This window comes from Vanellus vanellus (genome assembly GCF_965231255.1).
Source record: "Vanellus vanellus genome assembly, chromosome: 1".
In the NCBI taxonomy this organism is placed as follows: domain Eukaryota; kingdom Metazoa; phylum Chordata; class Aves; order Charadriiformes; family Charadriidae; genus Vanellus; species Vanellus vanellus.
In genome coordinates, this window is record NC_138905.1 from 120,050,936 (window position 1) to 120,077,928 (window position 26,993).

Below are 26,993 nucleotides of genomic sequence, written 5' to 3' on the forward strand. Positions count from 1 at the left end.
CCTCAGCGGCCCAACGGCGGCCCCGGCTCCCGATTCCCTCGCGGGCTGACATGGCAGCAGGGCAGAGAAGGGGACGCTGCCTGGTGGTGGCCCCCGCCGCCTCACAGCCGCCCGCCCGCCGGCCCACCTGCCATGGAGGACGAAACGACCGCCGCTCCCGCACCGCCCCTGCCCTCCCGCACCGCCCCTGCCCGCCGCGGGAGGCGGGGCTCCCCCGCCGCCATCTTAGGTGCGTCCGCTTTCCCCCTTCCGCGGTGTGGCGAGCGGTTAGCTCGTCATCTCCTCCTCTTCCTCGCCGCCGCACAGAGCCGAGGAGCGAAGGTACGCGGTGCCGTAGGTGGGTGAGGGAGTGCCGGCTGCCTTTCCGGGCCCGCCCCGCAGCTCCTGGAGGCGTTCAAGCCCCCTTTGCGGAGCGCGGCGGCTGGGTTCGTCCCGCGGGGAGCAGAGAGAGTCCCCTGAGGAGTCGGGGCTGAGGGCTGGGGACGGCACGCTTCGTCGTGGCGGGTTGGCTTTGCCTTCCCCTGGGGAAGAAAAACTGCCCCCCTGAGGAGGTGGTGGTGGTGGTGAGTGAAATGTGGCGGTTTGCAGCCGGGTGGGACCTCGGTGGAGAACCGGGAGGGCGGCTCCTGGCTCTGGGCGAGCCCGTGGGTAGCTGGGCGGGCTTTTAGGAGCTGGTGAAGATTTCACCCTCGCTAGATGTCTGCTGGTGGTTAGTTGCAAGCTGATTTGGAAGAGAAATGGCAATTAAGTCTAAAGTGATCAGAACTAGCGTTTTAAATTCGCTTTTGTGGGGGAAATACATCTTTAAACGTGCTGTGTCTGCGAGAAAAAAAAAAACAGCAAGCAGGATTTGTGTGTAGAGCTGATTGGGGTCTGCAACAGGAGAAACTGGCTGTAGTCAATCTGTAGTCCACAGTTTCCCTCTAAAAAACGCTAGAACTGGGTCTCCTGCCTGTAACTTGGAGATTGAGCCCCTCCTCCCCTTCTTTTGAGCCTGAGTTTTTTCAACTTTGACTGCATCGGTGGCTTGAACTGAACTGGTTGAATATTTTCAAAAGAAGGAAACGGTGTTCCTGTAAGGTGTATGTGCAGAAGAGCTTACTCCCATCAAAAGTTAATTTAGTACTGAAGATTAATAATTGTCTTACTTTGCCCACCCCACCCCCCAGTCACTGGTTGAACTTTCTTCAAAGCATTAACACCAAACCTGTATTTTTCTGGAATTACTTTAGAAAGTTACAGTTAGTGTGCGCTCTAATGTAGTTTAACATAATTCAAAATGGAATTCTCAGTAGGATTTTAAAGAACAGACACTTCAATCCATTTTCAGATTGCCATCTTTGTCATGCCAAGTGTGAAATTTTCTTCTTTGCTGGTTGCAGTTACTGTCACTTACACGTACGTTCAGAGAGGACGATGTCCAATGTGCCAGTGGCTGTGGTGACCGGGTCCAACAAAGGGATCGGATTTGCAATTGTGCGGGCTCTATGCAAGCAGTTCCCAGGGGATGTGTACCTGACAGCCCGAGACCCCGGCCGTGGCCAGGAGGCAGTGGCAAAGCTCCAGGAGGAAGGACTACGTGCACTCTTCCATCAGCTGGATATTGATGATCTGCAGAGCATCAGAGCTCTCCGTGACTTCCTAAAGGAGAAATATGGAGGGCTGAATGTGCTGGTTAACAATGCAGGGATCGCTTTCAAAGGTAGGAGGCAGACTGTCTGGGATAGTACTATGTGCTACAAAGCTATGTGGAGAAGGATAGTAGAGGCATCAAGGATTTTACAAAGCCTCTTGTACAGGACTTCTGTGCCAACAGCATGCTGCTTTTTTGGCTGGGCAAGCTGCCTACCTTCTTAAGCATGATAAGAGGGCAACGTGAAATGGCTCTTCCTCTGGCATCTGTTGGGCTAACTGTGCATGTAAAGATGCTTCCCTGGAGTACTGCATTTGCATCACATCCAGAGCATGAAAATACTTTAGGCAAGCAGAGCTAGGTTTATTGCCTCAGTGCCCATGAGTTTCACCAGGCCTGTTGGAGCCCATCACCTGTGTTAATATCAGCTGTGTTCCTTGGGGGTCTGTGTTTTCTCTCCTGGGCAAGCCCCATACTTTGTTCTATGCATTACCGGCTCAAGGATTCCAGTTGATAAAAAAGAACCTTTGGCCCTGGGTGATTTTGTTATCTTTGTTCATCTTTAACTTTCTCAGGCTATTCAGTTACCTATAGAACAGTTAAACTAAACCTTGCTATGCTGAGCAAGAACTTAACCATTTCATCTTCTAGTGGACAGGAAGGCAGGGAAAGTGAGGAAGACACAGCAGTTGTAAGGTAGAAGAGTGCGTTCTTCTTGTAGGTGTTTATAAAAACAAATTGAAAATCATGTTAGCTTCAGATAAAACAAATCACAAGCCAGTACAAACTTGTTCTTTCCATATTTTGGGGCGGGGGCAACGTGGTTTTATTTTAATCTCTTTGCCTGATCTCCAGTTAGGACATGTAACTGTGCAAGCACAGCATTGTGCTGACTCATCTGCTCACAGCATGAGTTAAGGAGGCCTGTCAGGTAGTATGGATCAAACATCACCTGCTGCTGAAGGTGGAGCTTCTTATGTAGTGGGAGTGCAGCAATGGTGTTCTTAAGTCCAGTCACTGTATATTTTCCCTGGTACTTCACAGGAGGATTGCTTGTGTTCAAGATCAGCTTAATAGGAGGCAACTCTTAATATAATTGTCTAAGCTTCAAGATGCTAAAGGTAGAGAGGTGTTAAAACCTTACAGCAACAGTTAAAATTGTGTCTCTCTCCATGCTTATCATTTATAAAGCCCACAGATGCTCAGACCTGTATTTCTTCAATTCATAATCAGGGCCTTAGCTTAACCTACTAGTGACAGTGAGTTAACGCAAGACTGGGCTGCAGCTACAGCAATTGAAGTGCAGTGTGTGTTTCCTGTTGCTGACTTTGCAGCATCTATAGCCTCCATCAAGGTGGGTACCTGGACAGGTGAAATAAAAGCTCCTCAAATTGCTGCAGCAAGATTGCTAGAGCTCATCTGTGAGAGATCTTAGATTTATTATCGTGGAGCCACTGAACAGATAAATAGGTAAAATAGCGTGACCAGTGGAGTTCCTGTTAACTCCATACTCCTCTACTACACCATAATTTTTTTTTATTATTCAGAAGTTGCTTCCAGATGTTTAGCCTAGGCTTTCTTCAAGCTGACAACTTACTGTGAGTCAGCAGTAAGTCATACAATTAAGAAATGTGATAGAGGAGCCAGTTATAACTATTGTTGTGTAAGTATCTAGCACAGAGGCTGCAGGGTTTAGCAGGGTGTAAGAACTTGCTGTGATGCAAGTTTTGGCTTTAATTCTTGCTTCTGAGATTGATGTTTCTACCCAAGCTTGCTTCTTGCCTCACCAGGTTTCTGCTACCATTGCAGATTTATGCTTGCCTTTCTTTATTGTAGTACTGTGTGTCATTGCTGTTTGTCAAAGATTAGATTTACCATTCAGTTTAATTTATTGTTCAGTTTTTGTGCTGCACTACAGACAGTCCATCAAAGTCCTTAGTCCAGCAAAAACCGTTCATGTATGAAATGATTATGTACCCATTGGTTGCCTTCTGGATGAGCTTCTGTGAGAACAGTCGTTCTCGTAATGCTTATTAAATCAAAGGAGTGTGTATCTATCAGATGTTACAAGTAATATATCTTGTTAGACAAATGAGTGGAGTTTGGAGTGTAGGGAAGCTTCTGTCTTGCAAGGTGGGTATGGAAGCGGGACTTTGGAAATGTGTAGGTTTTTAGTTTCTTTTCTTCTCCCATTGTCATAACTCTTGCAATAGACCCCGGTCTGGCTTCCTGTCTTGGATTTAGATGCAAGCAAGTGGTGTGCAAAACTTGATGCTATTGGTGCCTATTGCTTGAGAGTATAAGTTAGCTATTAAAGATGTGTTTTTGCAATAAAAACACGGCTACGTTAAATACTAAATGATCTGTTACTGCTTCTCTTCTGAGGTTACATAGGTCTGAGCTATGGAGACAAGTGAAGACCTGCCTAATCTGTGTAGGTGGCCTTCATCACAGCAGAGATAGAGCCTGTAGCAGCAGAGGAGGAATGCCATTACTTCAACTCTTACTTCCCCCTCAAAGTGGAGGCTGTGTAGTGTACGGCTTATGGCTGAGCCAAATCGTCACCTGATGGCACATCCTACCCCACTTTTGCTGGTGGGAAGCTGTCAGTTCTGTTTGAAATCATACCCTTAGAGTGCAGTTCCGTGGTCTGCTTATGCTTACCTAAACCAGCTCCCTTTCCTAGCTGCTAATTACCATTCCTTTGTTTGTGTTAGCACAGATCTGTCCATTCAGGAGGTGATTTATGACACAAGTATTTGTCAGTGTCGGGATTGGTTGGTTGTTTTTTTTCAGACTGCACCAAATCTTACCCCTGCATTCTTTATAGAAGCTTTTACAGTGTCCATTGCAATTCGACACTGCTTGGACTTCAAGTCCCAGCTAAGAACTGATGATGTGATAACATAAGAGTCAGGATATAGAAACAGTTGTCTGCCATGTTGTCAGATGTTAGTACTGGGGTCTTAGTCTAACTTTTGCATCTTCAGTGGTAGCATCCTAGATTCAGGATGTTTCCTTCTGATTTCCTTTGTCGCTTCCCCTCCCCTGGTATGGCAGGACAGTGCCAAAGTGCTGTGCTGTGCATTTAAGAGAAGAGGGCACCTCAAAGTTTACTTGCATGTAGTCGTGGCAGCCCAGACTGAGCGCTGGGTGTAAGTACAGGCAGGTCAGTGGGCAGATTGGGCAGTACACCTTGTGAGAGCAGTCTTTCCTTGTCTCTTCCATATAAAAGGCAGAAAGACAAATGGCTTGTGGGTTGGCAGATGACTCTGTAGAGTGATAGAACCAACTCTCCTGGGTTGAAGCTAAAGCCTTCGGCTAAAAAAAGGTTAAAATGTAATTAACTCATTATTAATATAATATTGGAGAGCTGGATCTTTTCATTAATAAGAATGTGAGTGACAGTGATGTCGCTATTTTTCTTATGTATTTTAATTGATCGTGTGCCTGTTTCCTAATTAGCAAAAAAAAAAAAAAAAAAACTATGAAACTATGATAAACTTCTGTGTTTTGGTAGTTTGGTAACTTCCTTCCAAACAGTAGTACAATTCTGATTTTTTTTTTTTATTTTTATTTCCCCCCCCCCTGCCCCCCTCCCTTGCTACCACCTCTTATGAGAAGTTCATGACACAACTCCATTTGCGGTCCAAGCAGAGGTTACACTGAAGACAAACTTTTTTGGAACCAGGAATGTTTGCACAGAATTGTTGCCTCTTGTGAAGCCTTATGGTAAGTGTAACGTAACAAGTAGAGAAATAGTTTTATATGAATTTTAGCACTCATTAAATGGGAAAATCCTATCCTGTGTCAGAAGCACACTGCCCCATAGCAAAAGGAGTACGCCTTGCTGTACTGTAGGTAAGAGAACAGATGGCCTTTCCTGACCCCCAAAATGTCTCTGCTCTGTGTATCTACATCTGCTTTAAAGCCAGTTACTTTCTTCTGTTACTGATTGAAGTGGAATTCTCATGGTGCCCTCAAGAAGACACAATTACCCATGCGTGTTCTATGTTATCTGCCTACATAAATTGTTCTTGCTTTTGATGATACAACTAGGATAAGGAAGTACCTGAAAACAGTGTTTCAGCTGGAGTTTGATGTGACATGTCTGTGCTTGCTACTGCTGAAGAGACAGAAACCTTCTCTTAGTCTATCTAGATCACAGCCTTTGCTGTGTTTGCAAGTGTCTGGTGATGTAGTTATAAATGGCACTTACCATAGAATCATAGAATACCAGGATGGAAGGGGCCTCAAAGATCATCTGGGCCAACCTTAAAGATGAAGGTTACACTTGAAAATGTACAGTACATTACTGTGATTTGGTGATGCTAGGAGGAACTAGAAGAAAACACTTTACCAAAAATGGTAAACAGACTGGACCAGGATGAAAGAAGATAGATTTGTTGATAATAAAGGGGTATTAGCAACACGCACATAATCTGTACTCATTGGATGGGTGTCTTGCACAGAATGCTCCTGTTCTTGAAACCTGGAAGCAGTGGAAGTGCCCTGAAAGGCTACTGACATATCACAGATGACTTGAACAGGGAGTGTTTGGATTCAATACCCACACCAAATCTAAAGATCTGGGTTTTTTTAAATAGAGTTATTTTCAAGACTTGTGATCACTAGATGTTTTCATGGATATTTGGATAAGTGCTTGCTGCTATGAATGAAATGTTGTCTCCACCAACACTTAAATGCATACAAGTTTTTAAGAGAAAAGAAGTTGAGCAGATGAGAGAGAAGTTGGGAACTGTTAGTCCCTAGGGATGAAGGAAAGGATAGAGTAAATGAATTTGGGGGGCTGGTAGGAGAGAGAGTAAACAGTGCCAAAATTGCAATTTAGTGCTCTTGCACTAAGGGTGAAGAACAAATGTGTTATTAAAAGCATTGGCAGAAAGGATTAATTTCTGTGGCTTTTACGATATGAATCCTTATGTTCATTCCTTGTTCATCCCAGGAATGGCTGTGAGCTAGCAGGAAAGAAGGAAACAGCGTAACATCATTTTGGGGAAGATGAGTGAATTACTGATTCAGCTGACTCATTCCTCTCTATTGAAATGCTGGCAGATAAATAGCTTAGTGCAGTTTTGCATGCTGGGATTTGTAAATCTTCAGGTATTCTGTAAACAAGCTGATGGTCTCCCTGCATTAAGAACTACATTGCTTTTGTTGAATTCTGTATTATTCTGGGTTTTGAGGTACATTATCACAACGCTTTACTCAAGCTGTTGCAGAAGTGACAACACTTTCGATGAGAACTTTGAGAGTAAAGTCTGGCTGCCGTTACTGAGAAAGCCACTTACAAGTATGAATGTGCCTACGGATTGTAACGGGCTATTTCCTGGAAGAACACCTGAAGTTTGATAGAGAGCTCTTGCAGGTTCACACCTTAAATTACCCTCTCTAATAGTGTTCACTATCACTTGATACTGAGTTAACTGTGATCTTCCAGAAGCTCTGCGCAATAGCCCCCACAAAATATTTTACAGCTATTCACCCAAGTAGTGAATACCTAACTGTAGAGCAAGCTCACTTTGGTGTCTGGGCTTATTTAATGCACGTAGAAGTAATCAGTCTTTATTCTCTTTTACCAGGTAGAGTGGTGAATGTCTCTAGTATGGTAAGTAGCTCAGCTCTGGGAGGCTGCAGCCGAGAACTACAGCAAAAGTTTCGCAGTGACACGATCACTGAGGATGAATTAGTGGAACTCATGACCAAATTTGTGGAAGATACCAAGAAAAGTGTGCATGAGAAAGAGGGTTGGCCCAATACTGCCTATGGAGTATCCAAAATTGGTGTCACGGTCTTGTCCAGGATTCAAGCTCGGATGTTAAATGAGAAAAGAAAGAGTGACCACATCCTTCTCAATGCCTGCTGCCCTGGATGGGTGAGAACAGACATGGCAGGTCCTAAAGCCACTAAATCGCCAGATGAAGGGGCTGAGACCCCCGTGTATTTGGCCCTTTTGCCTTCTGATGCTGATGGTCCTCATGGCCAGTTCCTTAGTAACAAAACCGTTCGAACCTGGTGAGCTTATGTACGTGGACCCATGCAAGCCATAATACGACTGTGGATTAGCCTGTGCCCCTGGTAGGGCATTTAGCCGGGGCAGTCTCATCCTGTCCACAGCAGAAGCAGGGTCCTTCGTCATTACAATGAGGGTTATAGTTATGGTACTCCTCTGGGATTAAGTCTACACTGGGGTACACTTCCCAACAGCCTGCTCACAACATTGCCTCCGTAGCCCCAAATCCCATTTGTGGGTGTTCCAGCCCAGGTGATACAGGCTGATTTAGTGGTGCCCTAATGTAGAGGTACCTGACCTTGTTTACCTGAATTTATTCTTAATTAAATCATTGCCAGCCCTTCTCCTGCTCCCCTGAGACAGGTCTCTGACATGGAGTTGGGATGAGGTAGCAGATGCCTTACACTTTCTTGGCACAATAGGTCTTTCTAGGGACCATAGTTGCTTCTTCAGGTTGTGCAGGGTTTCTTAGACGCAGAGGGGATTGTTCTGCGATCCACAGTCTGATGAGTTTGGGGGGAGGCTGATAAGACCAGGACAGAATCGCTGCTGTATAGAGATTCCTTATTATCAGTACAAAATGGAATTAGGTGAAAATAAAAATAGTAGTTATGTACCATTAGTAGAACTTTAACAGTTTGCTTTATTATGTATATGAATAAATGATTACTTACTGATTTGTATTGATCCAACTGGTTTATTCTGATACTAAAGATTTATAATGCTTGAAAATACACTTTCATTTTCTGCAGCTAAGTTTGTAGCTGGATGTGTGATGTTCGGACTATATAAAGAGAAAATAAACTACAGAACTGATACAGCAAACTATTCCTCTGGACTTCAGTTCATTTATTGCACAGGCAGAAGTTTCCGTACTAAAAACCTGGATTAAGCACTCTCCATGTAGTAGAGGAAATGAACTGTAAATGTTATAATACTATTACTGGGTAGGACTGAAATACATAATTATTAATGAAAACAAGTGACCCATGGAAGATCACAAGTAGAGGATGCAGTGACGTGGAGAGCGCCAAATTTGTTTTCTCATTTAAAATATGTTGGTTATTGTATTTCGAGTGCTTCAGCTTGAAGGGTTGCCAGGGCATTTCAAGCTGTAGAGGTGGAGCCGTGTGGCAGCAGAGGCAGCCTGGGGGTAGGGCAGGGCAGCTGGGACAGCCCCAAGCTGCAGGACAGGGGGTGGCAGGGGGCTGGAGTGAGGTGGGGTTTGGTCGCCCCCTAGGCTATAACCCTGCAGCTCGCTCTCTCCACCATGTCCTGCCAGCCAGTGAGGTGCGCACAGCCCTGCTTTCTGCAGGGGGAGGCTGCTGCCCTCTTCCTCTTGCTGTAAGAAGCTGAAGGAGCTGAAAATAATTGCCTATAAAGCTGTCATTAGTAATGATAAATTAACAGTGGAAATGTTAATTCTTAATCATGAGTCAGCAAGACAATGCCAAAGTAGCTTAGTTAACTGGGTTTTACATGGTCTTCCCCTGATACAGTTTGTGTTTGGGGAAGTCTTGGATGAAAAGACATAAATAATATGTGTGGTTTTGGTAATTACTTATCAGCACAGAACAAAGGTGTGATTATTGTTTGGTTTATTTTAAGGATACAGTAGCTATTGTTTCCCTGAAGATGGAAGTATTGCCAAGTGAGTCATGCCCCAGAGCGCGTGGAAGAACAGGATGAGTGCTGCCTCAACAGTTCTCATATTAATCTATTCTCGATGAAGAAAAAAAAACAACTGAGGCCTTTAGTTTAAGAGCAACAGATCAGTTACAAAACCTCTGTATAAAGTTTTTAATGCATTTTACGTACTATGGACAGACTGCCTACAGCATGATAGCTCCAAAAGCCATCTTGTTAATACAGGAACTTGGCCGTCCTGATGTGCAACAGAGAGATTCCCAGTTTGTGTATGCTCTTCTAGTTGTGTCTCTGCAAAATAAAACATGGCTCTTCTGATCTAGTAGTGATTTGTGCACAACTTTAAGAGACGTAATCCAACAGGGGAGAATCGCACCTGGTTCTTCATACTGGAAATGCTGCTTGAGTCATTACGTTTCAAAAGTTGCCTTCCGTTCCAACTTTCCAAACAAAGCTTGACCCAGCTTTCATACAGTTTGTGCGAAGACCAGGCTGTGGGAGTCCTACATGTGTTTACCATAGCTGGACAGTATCCATTGTTGAATAAAAATTAGTTTCTAAGTATCCCCTATGCTCTCTATAAAGCTCCTTCTTAAGTCTAACTCAGGATCTGGGTTTTTATTCTCAACGTTCAAGCCAAACAAATTATAAGTTTGGAATTTTTACAAAAGTTGTGTTTTGAATTCTCATATTAAGCCCTTTTGCAGTGCTTGTTCTTCGTTAAACCTACGGCCCCTGTTTCAGGGTAAGGGAGCAAAGTGGAAGATGATGGCTAAGCTCGCCACCTTCAGAAATGTCGTTTCTCATGGTGAAACCAATTATACTACAGATAGTTTCTTCTGGCATGAACAGAAAGAAGAGCAGAGGACAGATCTTTTCACAACCTTTGCAGCTGTGGTGTGGTCCTCAAGGAAAGAGAAATCAGCTGCGTGGGTACAACCTCGGCTGTAGGGGGTGGAAACAGGAGACAAAATCCTGGCTGCTCACAGGACCAGTCAGAGTCAGGAAGGAGCTTGTGGAGGAGAAGCAAGTACCCCGGTGGCACTGGCAGGAGGACTGTGTCCCGGGAAGAGAGCTGGGACCACGCAGGGCAGAGTGCCTGGGGAAGGCTGTTTGGCGGGAGCAGAGAGGGCAGGCTGTACAGTGCGCGTGGTGGGCTGGGTCTTTGGACAGGGCTTGCATTGTTCAACCAAAACGTCTTTTTTTTTTTTTTTTTTTTTTTTTAAGCTGCCTCCCTGCTTCTCTCCCATGTCCATCGTGTCTGACGCATTTTGTTGCTTTCAGATTCTGGCACGCTTGCCAAGTGGTTATTGTGTAAAGTTTAAAGGTTGGGAAAGGGATGAAATAATAATGATCTGTTCTACTGTATAAAACTTTTACGCGTGATTTACTCTTTTTCTTTTTACAGCATGTCACTGCCATTTTTACTTTGGAATTTATTAGCCAAAGAAAACGCCTGGCAATGCGGTGGCAGTGGTGGCATGGGACAACAAAGGAACTGGATTCACAATTGTGAGAGCTTGGTCAGTGGAGGCAGTTTCTTGGGGACGCCGTAGCTTGCGCAGGGCGCAGCCAGGCAGCAGCGGCAGAGCCTTGGGAATGGAAGCTGTACCCGCTGCCCCGTCAGCTGCGTACAAACAGCGTGCGAGGCCTCTGGGACTTTCCAAGGGAGAAGCTACAGCCATCCCAGCGTGCTGGTTGACAGTGCCGCCGTCGTTTCCAAAGGCTGTAGCAGGCCGGCTGCTCGGCAGAGCTTGGCTTTGGAAAGCCGGTGGTCTGAAGGTATGGGGGAAGTCGGTGAGGAAACTGGTCTGCTCTCAACCTTTTTGAACCCAAAGGAGATTACAACCAGGCCATTTCTGTCTGGATCCCTGCAGTGCTGATAACTACGGTGTGGGCCAGGCTTTCGTGCCCGTTACAGTTCCAAGGCTGTGTAGTGCAGCACGTTTGGTTTTCACAGCTACACTGTAGACCTGCCTAGAGAGTCTGAGTTCAGTTTACCTAAAAAGATGAAGAGAACATACCTAGCTTAACATGCTGTTTCCTTAAATTTTCTGTAAAAGTGTTTTCCTATATAAATAAAGATGACAACAATTGAGAATTCGTTTATATCCATAGGTAATTTTAATTGAACCCATCTCTTATAGTAGTATACACAACATGTAGGCAGTGTCCTGACTTTGAATGCTGTGGCGTTCCTGTCAGGCTAAAATATGTTGCAAGAAAATTTAGATTATATATGCAGCCCAGTGTTACTTAAAACACTCGCATGCAGAATATAATTCAAACTGCAGTCTCACATTAGTATAGGAAAGTTTTTAGCTTTTTATATAATGAAATAATGAAAAAAGAGAAGAAACAGTTCCCTTTAATATCTTTATCAATGACCTGGACAAGGGGATCGAGTGCACCCTCAGTAAGTTTGCAGATGACACCAAGCTGGGCAGGAGTGTCAACCTGCTTGAGGGTAGGATGGCTTTACAGAGGGATCTGGACAGGCTGGATCGATGGGCCAAGGCCAATGGCATGAAGTTCAACAAGGCCAAGTGCTGGGTCCTGCACTTGGGTCACAACAACCCCATGCAACACTACAGGCTTGGGGAAGAGTGGCTGGAAAGCTGCCTGGCGGAAAAGGACCTGGCGGTGTTGGTTGACAGCCGGCTGAATATGAGGCAGCAGTGTGCCCAGGTGGCCAAGAAGGCCAATGGCATCCTGAGCTGTATCAGGAATAGTGTGGCCAGCAGGACTAGGGAAGTGATCATCCCCTTGTACTTGGCCCCACCTGAAGTACTGTGTTCAGTTTTGGGCGCCTCATTATAAGAAAGACATTGAGGTGTTGGAGTGAGTCCAGAGAAGGGCAACAAAACTGGTGAGGGGTCTGGAGCACAAGCCTTATGAGGAGTGGCTGAGGGAACGGGGGTTGTTCAGCCTGGAGGAAAGGAGGCTGAGGGGAGACCTTATCGCTCTCTACAGTTACCTGAAAGGAGGTTGTAGGGTTATGAGGTTCGGTCTCTCTTCCCAAGTAACAAGCAATAGGACAAGAGGAAATGGCCTCAAGTTACACCAGGGGATGTTTAGATTGGATGTTAGGAGAAATTTCTTCACAGAAAGGGTTGTCAAGCATTGGAACAGGCTGCCAGGGGAAGTGGTGGAATCACCATCCCTGGAGGTATTCAAAGGACAGGTAGACACAGTGCTGAGGGACATGGTTTAATGGTGGGTTTTGGCAGTGTGAGATTGATAGCTGGACATGATGATCTTAAAGGTCCCTTCCAACCTAGACAATTCTATGATTCTATGACAGAGCTCCCAGGGCCCCAAAACCTCCCCAAAAAGAGCAGCGGGGCGGCCCAAGGGTGTCCCTGGCTTGCACAGCTTGCCCCTTGTCCTGTGGCTGGGCACCACTGAAAAGTCTGGTCCCATCCTCTTGACACCCGCCCTTTTGATATTTATAAGCATTGATGAGATCCCTTCTTAATCTTCTCTTCTCCAGGCTAAACAGGCCCGGGTCTCTCAGCCTTTCCTCACAAGAGAGATGCTCCAGTGGCTTGACCATCTTTGCATCCCTCTGCTGGACTCTCTCCAGTAGTTCCTTGTCTTTCTTGAACTGGGGAGCCCAGAACTGAACACAGTACTCCAGATGCGGACTTCCCAGGGCAGAGTCGAGGGGGAACATAACCTCCCTCGACCTGCTGGCCGTGCTCTTTTTAATGCACCCTGAGATACCACTGACCTTCTTGGCCCAAGGGCAGATTGCTGGCTCATGGTCTACTTGTCCACCAGGACTCCCAAGTCCCTCTCTGCAGAGTTGCCTTCCAGCAGGTCTATACCTAACCTCGACTGCTGCATGGGGTTATTCCTCCCCAGGTGCAGGACCCTACGCTTGCCCTTCTTGAACTTCATCAGGTTCCTCTCCACCCAACTCTCTAGCCCATCCAGGTCTCACCATATGGCAGCACAGTCTCCTGGCATGTCAGCCACTCTGCCCAGTTTTGTGTCATCAGCAAAGTTGCTGAGGGTACACGCTGTGCCCTCATCCGGGCTGCTGATGAACATTTTGAGTAAGACTGGACCCAGTACTGACCCCTGGGGAACACCGCTAGTTTCAGGCCTCCAACTAGACTTTGATCACAACCTTCTGAGCTCTGCCATTCAGCCAGTTCTCAATCCACCTCTGTCCACTCATCTAACCCACACTTCCTAAGCTTACCTATGAGGATGTTACGGGACACAATGTCAAAAGACTTGCTGAAGTCAAGGTAGACAACATCCACTGTTCTCCTCTCATCTACCCAACCAGTCGTACCATCACAGAAGGCTATCAGATTGGTCAAGCTGGATTTCCGCTTGGAGAATCCCTGCTGACCACTCCCGATAACCTTCTTTTCCTCCACATGCTTAGAGATGTCCTCCAGAATGAGCTGTTCCATCCCCTTTACAGGGATGGAGGTGAGGCTGGCTGGCCTGCAGTTTCCCGGGCCCTCCTTCTTGACTGACCTGCTCCAACACCTAGACATGCACAAGTCTATGGGAACAGATGGGATCCTCCCAAGTGTACTGAAGGAGCTGGCAGAAGTGCTCACCAAGCCTCTTTCCATCATTTATCAGCAGTCCTGGCTAACCAGGGACATCCCTGTTGACTGGAGCTTAGCAAATGTGATGCCCATCTACAGGAAGGGCTTGAAGGAGGATCCAGGGAACTACAGACCTGTTAGTCTGACCTCAGTGCCGGGGAAGGTTAGGGAACAGAACATGATGAGTGTCATTACGTGGACCGTGCAGGACAACCAGGTGATCAGGCACAGTCAACATTGGGTTCATGAAAGGCAGGTCCTGCTTGACAAACCTGATGTCCTTTCATGACAAGGTGACCCGCTTAGTGGATGAGGGAAAAGCTGTGGATGTTGTTTACTTAGACTTCAGTAAAGTTTTCAACACAGTTTCCCACAGCATTCTCCTGGAGAAACTGACTGCTCATGGCTTGGATAGGTGTGCTCTTCACTGGGTAAAAAACTGGCCGGATGGCCGTGCCCAGAGAATGGTGGTGAATGGAGGTAAATCCAGTTGGCAGCTGGTCACAAGTGGTGTTCCCCAGGGCTCGGTACTGGGGCTGGTTCTCTTTATATCTTTAATATCCAAAGATATCTCTTAATATCTTTATCAATGACCTGGACCAGGGGATCAAGTGCAGCCTCAGTAAGTTTGCAGACAATGCTAAGTTAGGCAGGAGTATCGATCTGCTTGAGGGTAGGAAGGCTCTACAGAGAGATCTGGACAGGTTGGATCGATGGGCTGAGGCCAGTGGTATGAAGTGAAACAAGGCTAGGTGCTGGGTCCCCCACTTCTGTCATATCAAACCCCTGCAGTACTACAGGTGCTGAAGCATGTCCAGAGAAGGGCAATGAAGGTGGGGTGAGGGGACTGGAGAACAAGTCTTATGAGGAGCGGCTGAGGGAACTGGGGTTGCTCAGCCTGGAGAAAAGGAGGCTCAGGGGAGACCTTGTCACTCTCTACAACTACCTGAACGGAGGTTGTAGAGAGGTGAGGGTCAACCTCTTCTCGCTAGAAACAAGGGATAGGACAAGAGGAAATGGCCACAAGTTATACTAGGGGATGTTTAGATTGGATATTAGGAAAAATTTCTTCACAGGCTGCCCAGGGAAGTGGTGGAATCACCATCCCTGGAGGTATTTAAAAGACGGGTAGATATGGTGCTTAGGGACATGGTTTAGTGGTGGGTTTCAGCCGTGTTAGGTTGATGGTTGGTCTTGATGATCTTAAAGGTCCCTTCCAACCTAGACAATTCTATGATTCTTTGATTCTATTCTATTAGGAGGAAGCCCCATCTGAATTTAGAACCTGACTGTGTGTATGCTCTAATGCCACCCCATTTCTGAAGATTTGTCTTTTAAAATGAAGACAGACCTGTAATAAAGCTGTAAATCACTGCAAAACATTTTAGCATTTTGCCTCACAAATTCCCCCCACGTGTGACGCATTTCTCTGAGGCTACCCAGCCTTTCAGACATCCCCCTGCCCTCAGCGCTGCGGGCCGATGTTGCCTTCCCACACAGATGGGATGTGCAAGAGCCGTGTGGGCTGCATGAAAGCTGGTGAACAACTGCTAAAATCTTATCATGAACTAGCACGTGCAGAAGCTCGGCCAGCATTGCATTTTGATACCGTGTCCAGCTTCTGGAGATGTACACACCTGGGGAGCGAAAGCACACGTGGAAGTCTTCCCGCCTTCCCATCTTGCTTCCGTCCTTCCAGCACGTGCACAAAGAAGTCTCATTAGCTGCCAGTAATTGGAGCTTTTATTTGCTGGAAGAAAAACATGCCAAATTATATAACTAAAATCCTGCTGGGAAGGGGAAAGGCAGTGGTCTCAAGAAAATAAAAGAGTATATGAACATAAAACTTTCTGGAGATCATTGCTGAAACTGTATCCATCATAATCTTAAAAGCCACAGTTTCTATTCTGTCATCGTGAATAACTGAGCGGTTTATTTATTCCTTGACTTTTCCAGTGACTTTGCACTACCAGGATTATGTTCTGCCTGTATGTAAAAAAAAAAAAAAAAAAAAAAATTAAAAAAAAATATGAACCAGACCAAACCCCAGAGCTGAGGTTAAATAATGTGTTTCCACAGTATATAAAACCTTGTCCTGCAAGATCCTGTATTTTACTTTCCATGGGTATTTTGCTAGTTTTGGGGTTGTGTGTTTTTTTTTCGTTTTTTTTTTTTTTCTGTAAGCGTACTGAAAATCTAGCACGTTAACTTTATTTCAAGCCCCTTGTAAAGAGCGGAGGGCTTCTTATCTTGGACACGAGCCCGCTATAAGCGTGACCCCCGAGCCCCCAGTGCAAGCTGCATCTCCAAAATTTGTCAAAAGTGCTTCACGCCTAAAACCAGCTGGATCAGAAGCCAAAGTGTTAAACACGCCTTTACTGCCTGCAGTGCAAGGGAGATGCTGAAACCGGCTTTGCCTGGGGGTAGGAGGTGACAGCCCCCGTCGCTCCGCTCCGCGCAGGGACGCGGCGGGCGGCGCGACGCCCCGGCGTGGGGCGGACACGCGAGATCACGGCCCCGCGCAGCCGCCGCATTCTTTCCAAACCATCCGAGGCTGATGCACCAAGCAAAGGCAGCGGCCCGGTCGCCACTGGCGGGCAGCCGCCGCCCCGACGCCTGCCCTGCGGCCCCGCGGGGAACGGCCGCGAGTGGGGGAGCGCCGGGCCGCCCGGACCTCTCCCCGACCCGCGCCGCCAGGGGGCGCTCGGCGCCCGGGCCCGGCCGCCGGGGTGTGCCATTTCCCCGCGGGGGGTGGCGGGTGACCCGCGGCGGCCTGTAGCGTTCACCGACACTGGCAGCCTTCCTTCAGCGCTTGGCAGCGGGTAAAGAGGAGGGCGACCGCCGCTGGGCGGGGACACCCGGAGCCCTCCTGCAGCCGTCTACGAGCTTGCCCCTCCCCCGCGCTTTATCCAGTGGTATCGCCCCAGCTGCCGGCTGCGGCGCGGCCCTGGCGGAGCGGGAGGGGTGGGGTTGGTTTTTTTTGGTTCCCTCCTGTTGCCATAGAGACTGCGGGGAGCCGTTCCCCCCTCTCCCTCCTCCTGTCCTGTCCTGTCCTGTCCTGTCCTGTCCCGCACCGGGCTGGGACACGTCGCCGCCGCCGCCACCCCGGGAGGTCTGCGGAGCCCTTCCCAGGTACGGGGGTGTCGGGGAGGAGAGTGCCGCCGCGGCCGAGCGTGTGTTTGGGGAGGGGCGGGGGGAAGCGCGCGGGCGTCTGGGGGTGACCCGCCGGGGGCAATGGGTGGCCCGGCCGAGGGGGGCGGCGGCGGCGGCAGGGGGGGAGCCCGCCCTGTCATCGCCGCTGCCGCAGCCGCCACGGCTACGGCGGTCCCTGCCTGCCCTGGCCGGTGGGGCTGGAGGGAAGCCGCGGCGGTCCCCGTCCGCGGAGGGTGAGGGTGCCGTGAGGGGGGGCCGCGGCCCGGCCCCGCAGAGCGGGCCCTGAGAAGGACACCGGTCCCTGAGAGGGGCCCGGGTCCCGCTGCGGCCGGGCCTGCCGCGGGGCTGCCGTCTTTCCCCCGGCGCCCGGGCCGGGGTCTGGACCTGTCAGCAGCCAATGGTGGGGCGCGGGGCTGGGGGAAGGGGGGGGAGGCCCGCAGGAGCCCCGCAGGAGCCCCGCAGCCCGGGGAGGCAGCGCCTCGTCCCTTGGGATCAAAGGCAGAGCGCCCGCCTCGTTACCCTGCCTAAAAACAATGCTGGAAGTTCATGAGTGACTGTCAACGCCCTCGTTTGCGAAGGAAGTTTGTGACCCGGGATTTGGAAGACGTGCCTGAAGGTCGCTGGCAAGTGGCTTTTGTTTTGGTTTGTTTTGGGTTTTGTTTGGTTTGGTTTGGGGTTTTTTTTATTTATTTTTATTTTCCTGCCTTTGTGTATAAGCACAAATACGATCTATTTGCCATATTTAGATTATTGGATTTTTTTCAAACCTTGCTGACATCTAGCAACACAGGCATGTGGACATCAATGCACACTACATCATTAAGTCCATCACCGCTTTTCTGGGTGGGAATACACTATTCACCTGTCTTTTCACAGCAAAGTCCAAATAAAGTGTTTTGCAAACTGAATAAGACAATTTTCCCCCCAAATGAAGTTCTATTAATTGTTTGTTGTTTTTTTTTCTTGCGTAGGTACATTCTATTTTATGGTCAGAATCTAACTATATTTTAATTAAATAGACCAGCTTTTAATGCTATGAGAATGTTTTGGGACATGATTTTCACAGAATATTTAGAACCTCTTTAAGTGCTATTGTTAATTTGATTGATTCCTGTTCTCTAAGTAGATTCATGCAGGTATATTGCATTTACAAATGAAGAAATTTGATGTGTTCTGTCAGCAAAACAACTGCCCAGTTCTAAATGATCTGGACAAATCTCTTCTTTATGAAAGTGGCAGCACTCTCGAATTGGCAGAGAGCTGCTAGGGTACTTCCAAGCTCATGCTTTGTTCTAGGGAGTGTGAATACAATCCACTAGTCCAATGGTTAAGGTACTTATATGAGATGAGGGAAAGCTTCTTGCCCGGCTTGTTTTGGTGCAGTGTCTATGTCAGATTACTCATCACTTTTGCTGACAGCATATTGCAAGTTTGCCACTTTGTTAGGTTTTATGGGAGAGTTGACACTTTTTTAAATCTTTGTTGGGGCAAGGGTAGCTGTATCCCAAATGAATGTTACAACCTGCAAGGCTTTTTTTACTCTCTCTGCTGTGAGAAGCACTGCATACATCCCAGTGAAAACAGAAAATTCAGCATTTACTGTAGCAAGCCATCAAACAAAACCAGCCAACCAAACATGCCTGTGATGACATTGTGTGAGAATACTTTTTTTTTCATAGAGGTGGATCTAGGTTGGATGACATAGAGTGGTTGTATCAGCAATGGGTGGATCCTATCAGGGAGTGCAAAAGTGGCTTAAACCTGCCTTTAAAATCCTTTCTCTTTTGTGAGCATATCCAGCGTTTTTCTTTTCCTGAGAGTTTGCTACCAAAATCTTGTTGTAGTTATTGTTGTTTATTAAAGTTAATGGATGATACACAATTGTTCTGTTGCTTATTTTTTTTTTAAATGCTGTGAGAGATGGGCTGCTTTAGAAGAACATAGAAGACTACTTAGATTTATTTTTGTGTCCTAACAGTAGGAAAATGAAAACAGATATCTTTCAGAAACATCATAAAACGTTTTGTTATAGGACTGTGCTTTCTCTTCTGTATCAGTGATATAACACGGTTTGACATAAATCTGTTGTTCCTAAACCTAAGCATCTCTCTAGAAGAATATTTTTGTGTTAGGTAACAGGAGAACTAGTGTCATAGGTAACATAGGAGTGAAGGTATGATTTTTTTCCTTATGTAAAATCCAGTAAGGCCTGTTTCCCATTGTTCTGAAACAGGCATGTTTTGCTTTTTTAATCTAAACATGTTGCAAAATATGAGAAAAACAGGTCTGAATAACTTATTTTTCCTCCATAAAAGTATATGGATACTTTTTGGTGAAATAAAGGAAGATATGAATGCATACCTTGATGCTTTGGCACAGCACCTTAGTCTTGTACTTCAGCATCTGCTGCTGACAAGTTGAGAGGCAGAGTTCTGAGGGCTCCTTCTGCTGTGGGCTGAGAGGCCCTTTAATGGGATTCCTCTGGGAAGCTGAATTTTGATATGAAATGTTTCACATTCCATGGCTACAGGTAACCTTTCAAAACACTGCACAGGTGATACGTTATAAAAACTATTTACTTCTCCCTAACTCCGTGTCAGCGCTTTGACTGTTTATAGTGAGAATTTATATTCCTTTCCTTTGTTGTTGTGTGAGAGATCCACGTGCATGGAAGGAAAAAACATGTTTCATAAATAGGAAAATGTGACTGCAAAACTTCTAAAAAAGGCAGTGGGGAGTTGGAGTCATGCCTGTTAAATTATTTTTAGCTTTGTGTTGAAACTTTATCAGGTGACCTGTTTATTGTGATCTGTCAGTGCTTCTACATATTTATTGTTATACTATAGTATTTCAGGTTTACCAGAACTTAAATATGCGTTATCTTTTTGTAATTGTGTGCATGTTTTAGTTTACCAGGAAATTTCACCTTGCTATGAGAACTGAAGATGGACCCAGAAGAGCAGGAGTTACTTGGTGATTACAGATACAGAAATTATTCTTCAGCGATTGAGAAAGCTTTGAGAAACTTTGAGTCATCAAGTGAATGGGCAGACCTTATATCTTCCCTTGGCAAACTCAATAAGGTACAGTGTCACAAGAATATTTTTTCATTGGTTTATTATCTTTGTATTGCTATTAACTTTCCTGTAACTTAAAGTACTGAGCAAAATTGAAAATCCACTCAAGAAAAACATTAGTTCCTAAAAGAAAGGTAATGGAAGCAGCTAAGTCAGTATGTTTTATATAAATGTGTGAAATTCAGGTAAAACCAACAGAGGTTTCCTTCAAATGGTATTTGTTTCCTTTATACGGCTAAGTTAATCTAGTTTTTGCATTGAAGAAACCCTCAGGATGCTGGTTACTCACTCTAGAGCAGCTAAAAAAGTCTTTATAGAGAACAGGAGGTCACAAGTTTTAGTATTTATTCTGAGTCAAAGTTTATATTTAAAGATCACGTTTACTTGACCGTGCCCTTCCCTCGTATTTGGGGAAATGATTTGCTGCTGGTGGTGTCTTTTGTATGACCATGGAAAATATGGCTGAATATAAGAAAAAAGAAGACGACTACTATGGGAAAGCACTTAGGAAGTGTGTCCTCTCCTGATGCCCAAGAAACAAGATGTATGTTCTTTGTGTCCCATTTGGTCTCTTCTAACATAAAGCTCTTCCTGAGTGTACGTGGGGCAAGAGTAGTTACAGGCACTAAGGAAATAGGGGTGGGAGGAAGCAACTCCTGCAGAATTTGTAAGGGAACATCTGTTGTTATCTGATAGATGCCTCATATGCCTTCGCTGTCATTGCTAAACCTTAATTCCACAGAGTTTTCAAAGAGGAGGAGAATCCATAGAATTATAGAATCATAAAATATCTCAAGTTGGAAGGGACCCATAAGAATCATCAAGTCCAACTCCCTGTTCGTCACAGGACCACCTGAAACTAAAGTATGTGACTATGAGCATCATCCAGATGCTCCTTGAACTCTGACAGTCTTGGTGCTGTGACCGCTTCCCTGGGGACCCTGTTGCAGTGACCAGCTACACTCTCAGTGAAGGACCTTTTCCTAATGTCCAATCTGAACTTCCCCTGATGCAGCTTCATTCCATTTCCTTATGTCCTGTTGTTTGTCACTGGAGAGAGGAAATCAGCACTTCCTCCTCTGCTGCCTGCCTTGAGGAAGTCGTAGACTGCAATGGGGTCACCCTTTAGCCTTCTTTTCTCCAAGCTGAACAGACCAAGTGACCTCAGCCACTTCTTGTAAGTCTTGCCCTCAAGACCTTTCACCATCTTGGTCACCCTCCTTTGGACACATTAATAGTTTGATGTCCTTCTTACATTGAGGTGCCCAAGACCACGCACAGTAGGCAAGGTGGGGCCGCACCACTGCAATGTAGAGTGGGACAATGCTGTCCCTTGGCCAGCCAGCTATGCTGTGCTTCATGCACCTCAGGACTCAGTTGGCCTATTTGGCTGCCAAGGCACACTGTTGACTCATATTCAACTTGCCATCAACCCAGATCCCCAGATCTCTTTCTGTGGAGCTGCTCTCCAGCCTCTCGTCACCCAATTTGTATATATAAACAGGATTAACCTGTGCCAGGTGGAGAATCTAGCACTTGCTCTTGTTAAATTTCATATGGTTGGCAATTGACCATCTGTCTAGTCTATCCAGATCTCTCTGTAAGGCCTCTCTACCTTCGAGGTTGTCCACAGATCCTCCTAGTTGAGTATCATCGGCAAGCTTACTTAATGTACACTCGATTCTTGCATCAATATCATTTATAAAAACATTGAAGAGTGCTGGCCCTAAAATTGGGCCCTGGGCAACTCCACTGGTTACTGATGTATGCCCATTTACTATAACTTTTTGAGCCTGACCCATCAGCCAATTGCTCAGCCAATGTATTAGGGACTTGGCTAGCTGTGTGCTGGACAGTTTATCCAGAAGGATACTGTGAGAGACGGTATCAAAAGCTTTGCTAAAATCCCCCAAAAACACATCTACTGGCTTCCCTTGGTCAACTAGATGGATGACCTTGTCATAAAAGGAAATTAAGTTGGTTAAGCAGGACTTTCCCCTCGTGAACCCATGCTGGCTATGACCAACGACTGTGTTGTCTCTCAAATGTTTTCCAATAACTCCCAGAATAACCTTCTCCAAAATTTTACCAGGTGCTGAAGTGAGACTGACAGGCCTGTAATTACCAGGGTCTTCCTTCTTAGCTTTCTTGAAAATTGGAGCAACATTTATCAAATTGAGATTTTTTTTTTAAGGGCAGCTATGTTCTTTTCTCTACGGAGGAGAGAAACTGAACATTGCTCTGGCAATAGAAGTTACACATTTGTCTTCACTGTTTTATCATGATTCCTCTTGAGTCAATAAGGAGAGCTAGAGGCCTTCAGAACACTTCTCTAAAAAGGGAAAATTAAGAAATAATTATAGTGAGAGATTTCTTACCTGTGGCAAGAGGTAGGCTTTGATCTTTTATCTTGACCTGGATGTACACACTGAACTGATTAACACCTACCTGAAACTCTTATTCAGGTACAGAATTGCCAAAATATGTAGCAGCATAGTAGAAAACAAGCAAAAAAGCTTTTAGCCTTTGCATCAGTCCATCTGTTGTGGTATTTTATGGACTTAATGGTTTTGGGAGCTTAGGAATTGGTACAGCAAATCATCCCCAGTGTTCATCTGCTTCTGTCTGTTATCTGAAAATAAGGGTGATACGTCAAAGGAATGTGCTGCCAAAAGGAAGATTGTGAAATAAGATGTCAGTAACAATTCTCTTAATTCCTGTGATTACTTGGTCTCTTACATGCTAAAACATAAATATTGTTGTTGAGTTCTGTTCCAGAAGTACTTTTAATTCTTCTAGTGTAGCATGGAAGATCTCTCTTAAGCACATCTTTCTTAAGGATCTTTGTATTGTTGACTTTAATTGTGGGTGTTCTTGCTTATATAGGTGTAATATTTTCTGAGGCTTTTTCTCCTGTAGACATGCTTCAACAATACTTTGCAGTACTGAGTCCCACAAATTAACACACACACACATGCTCTTATTTCTATAGAAGTGCAGTGACATTAGACTTTCAATACAAGGTCTGGAGGAATCAGCACAGGCTCTTGCTACTTAAAGACGAGGGAAAAAGAACGGAGGGAGCTGATACAGTTCGCTTTGGCCTTGGCTTTAACAACTGATCTTGGAGCTCTTGCTGCTGTTACTTCTGGTGAAAAGAGACAACTGCTACTTCTTCCTATTACTACTTAGCTACCGTGGTTAAACTGAAGGTTGTTTTTCACAGTTTCTCTGTTGCTTGTATGATTCTAACTGATGTTTCGCTGTGACTTGTAGAACAAGGGAAGCAACAGAGAAACTGGTGGACTTTAATCTGAATGGTCAGCCAAATGGGTCAGTTTGTAGATCTTGAAAGATTATTTTTTGTCACTTAAGGGAGATGAGCCTTCTCTAACTTCACATGACTTCAGTGTGGACAGCTTCACCTTGAATCATTTTTAGGTAGAGAGAGGAATAAGGGGGTTTATTTTTTGTTATTGTTGTTGTGACTCATCTCTTGCTATTTAAAGGTCAGATGAATGCTGTCCTAAAATTGCATGTGTTCATCACTGGTTTTATAGGGAGCCTGAAGTGAGTTACTGCAGTGTTGCCCATGTTTTTTAGCTGACCTAGGCTTCTAACATTAGGTAAGATGAATGTCCCTGCAGTGTTTTGAACAGAACTGCAGGTCCTAGCATAAGCAATAGTGAAGGATGGAGAGAAACTACATTTTCTAACAACAGGTAGAGTTGGCAGAATTTGCTAACTTATGCTACACCCCAAGTTTGTAAGGGAAAGATTTTGGGGGTTTTAATTTGAATAGTGTGGGTGTTACGCATCATCACAGTGAAGGAGAAACAGTGGAAAGTAAATGGTTATAAAAACTTATAGAAGAATATGAATGGAGAGATGCAAGCAGGTGGATTAAACAGGCAATAAATGTGGATGTTAATGTTTTAAAGAGGGTCTTCAGCTTTGCCCTGAAACTTACTGATATTCCACTTGTAAATATCTCTCTCTCTGTGCTTTGCTTCTGTTGAAGCTCTAGTTACTGCAAGCTAGTCATTTAGTAGCTGCAGCCTAGGCTGCTCCATGCTTCAAGAAATGGGATTATCCTCCTCTCAGTGCTGTTCTTGGATACAGCTTTGAACCATGTTTTTATTGGTTTTGGAAATCTGCATATGTTCACTGTTTGGAAAGCACTGTTTTGTGACTAAGGTTTTCAGATACTCAGTATAGGTTGCTGCATCCAGAGTATAGTAATCCTTTTCAATTGTCTTTGTACTAAAATGTGATTGTGCTATTGCAGATTTTGCCAGCTTGTTCCAATGTTTTAAAAGGATACGACTCTGCAAAATCACTTTGATGCTTTGATAGAAAAAAAATGCTCGGGGGGAGAGGTGTTATCTTGTTAAACCTAGAAATAGGTAGTGGTTCAGCATATGTGGGTATATCAATTAAATAGGTGCTTTTAACATTGTTTTCATATCCAAAATGCTTGTCACTGTCTATTCAGACTATAAACAGATATGTATATTACATAAAATACCTGTAAAAGTCTTCAATTAGGGGGAACTTCAGGCAATTAAGAGGCTAAAAATATTATGAAGTTAGGAAAATCCAAGTCCATAGTTTTCATTAGGGTTTTAATCCAGATTATAGGCATATATTTTCCAGAAATTTTAATTCTGGGTGCAGGCAAACAGTGGATAAGTCACACAGCTTCCAAAATGAAGAACTGAGCAGTAGTAAGTATTAGATTCCATAGCCTGCTTTTGTAGGGAAACTATGAAAGAAGGTGTTCAAAAAAAGTCTCTGAAATTTACTAATTCATAAAAGAGCACAAAATCTCACTGGGTTTTAGCAAGTGAATGTTTAAACTCCCCTGTTTGTGCATTTAATCCATATACATTAATCCATTAAAAAACAACAGCAACAACAAAAAACCCTAACAAAAAAGCCACCCAACCTACCAAAAAGAACCCAACCTGCATCTGTTTGACAAGAATAACAGGCAGGATTTTGCCACGCATATTGTCAGGAATATTTAGTTCAACAATTTTTCAACAGTTTTTGGATATCAATTGTGTGGAACTTGCACATAAGCTTCACTAGCGACTGTTGTCGCTGAGCTTGGCGGGCAGGCCAGTGTCCCTTTTCTGAGAAGGATGTTCATTTATAGTTATTGTTCACCATGAAAACAAAATACTATAACACTTGAAAAATCAGTTGTCATAGAGGGATTTATTTTATGCTTATAGCATGCTTGACTTGCTTAGTAATGATAGCAATATTTGTTTTAAAAGAGCACTTTCAAACTGCTTTTTATCCTTGGACACAACACAAGTGTGTAAACGCACAGATTACAAGTTCTTGCAATACCAATTTTTAGTCTTTAGTCTGCAATTTCAAAGCTGCTTTTTTTTTTTTTTTCATTTGACTTTCAGTAGAAAATAAGTATGTTACTTTTTGTTTCTGTAGGCTTTTCTTGCTTCGGAAACTTCAAGGTGAATATGATCTCAACCAAACACTTGATCTCTTTGCAGGGGGAGGGGAAAGAAAGCACAAAAATTATTGCAGCTGCACAATTATTGTTTGTTTCATCAGTAACACTTAATGTCACAATATGTCTGTTCTTGAGAGGAGAGAAGAGAAGGATTCTTCTGAAATACGGATTGAATGAGCATAGCCATTAATTACACCAGTTGCTTCATCTGAGAACTCTGACTGCCACAGCTTTATAACAACTGTTGACTGAATTATAAACACAAGCAGCACTTGCCTTCTGTTGAAGGCAAGCCTTATATCTTTGAGAAGAAGGGAAGCTATGCCTCCTAATTGCTTTATGGAACTTTACCACACCCCATGCACAGATGCAATGTGCAGAACTAGGGATGTTTTATATATCTTTTTTTCCCCTTTATTAATATAACTCCAGCTCCTAGTTTACAGTTTCCCCACAACCATTTTTAAACTTCGTGCTGCTATTTTTATGGAAGCTGGAGCTCTGTGTAGAATTTTTTTTTTACTTACTTGGAAAATGAATCAGTGGAAAATGGAATCACAGGCTCTCCTCCCCCTCTCCTCTCAACCACTGTTGTCTGTAACAAGAATTACAATATCTCCTAGTTGAAGATAATTTTATAAATTGATATGCTGCCTGTTTCTGTAATTCTAGTTATGTAAATAAAAATACTTACTTGATTTGCTTGGTTTTTTATGTCTAGGCTAATTGATCTAACTGATCTCTAGTGGTGCTATAACGCAGTGCAGAATTACTTAAACCGGTAATCGTGAATCTGTGTGTGTGTGTGTCTGTTTTGTTTTAAGGCACATGTATACACTGCTGAAAAGAATAGATAGTCTTCCCTGTCTACCCTTTATAGCCCACATTCAAAGAAACTCTGAGCATGTTTGTGCATTAGAAAACGTTTAGTGTATATAATGTATTCTCTAGTCAGTCATAAAGAAAAAGAATCTAAAAAGTTGAGAACTGGACATACAAATGGACACAAGTAATTACTTTGCATGTCTCACTTTTTCCTGACTTACTTATTAGTCTTTATTTTAAAAGCCAGTGGTAGGTCAAACACTTCTTGGTTTTCTGGGATTGTTGATTTCTCACAGATCTATGAAAACCAAACCCTGGGATGATATATTAAGCGTGGAGTGCTTGCTGGCAGTTCAGGCTTCTCAAGCCAACCCTTACTAGCAGTTCCAGTGACATTTAACACTTCTGCCACTGTAACTGCTTATGTGGAAAGCAGTTGGAGACAAGGAGAAAAAGTAGATCATGTATGGGCTTCTGCGCATATGTAAGCTCAAATTAAGCTCAAAAGAATCAAAAAAGTGGGTGAATAATAGATGTTGAAACCTGTGAGCAAAGTTGTCCATCT

At 44.7% G+C, this 26,993-nt stretch overlaps 2 protein-coding genes across 2 annotated transcripts in view; both read left to right on the forward strand.

Annotated features, from left to right (window-relative positions):
- Positions 1–253: 253 nt before the first annotated feature.
- LOC309686174 (carbonyl reductase [NADPH] 1-like) lies at positions 254–8,483 on the forward strand. The gene is made up of 4 exons (XM_082498736.1): positions 254–321; positions 1,383–1,702; positions 5,258–5,365; positions 7,237–8,483. Exons 2-4 carry the CDS (start codon positions 1,417–1,419, stop codon positions 7,671–7,673), a joined length of 831 nt encoding a protein of 276 aa, XP_082354862.1. The 5' UTR covers positions 254–321; positions 1,383–1,416; the 3' UTR covers positions 7,674–8,483.
- An 11,502-nt stretch (positions 8,484–19,985) lies between these two features.
- DOP1B (DOP1 leucine zipper like protein B) overlaps positions 19,986–26,993 on the forward strand; it is a 47,703-nt gene continuing 40,695 nt past the window's right edge. The window contains exon 1 of the mRNA XM_082498176.1: positions 19,986–20,124. Coding sequence (XP_082354302.1) covers positions 19,987–20,124 — 138 coding nt within the window. The 5' untranslated portion in view covers position 19,986. The remainder of the gene's footprint in view (positions 20,125–26,993) is intronic.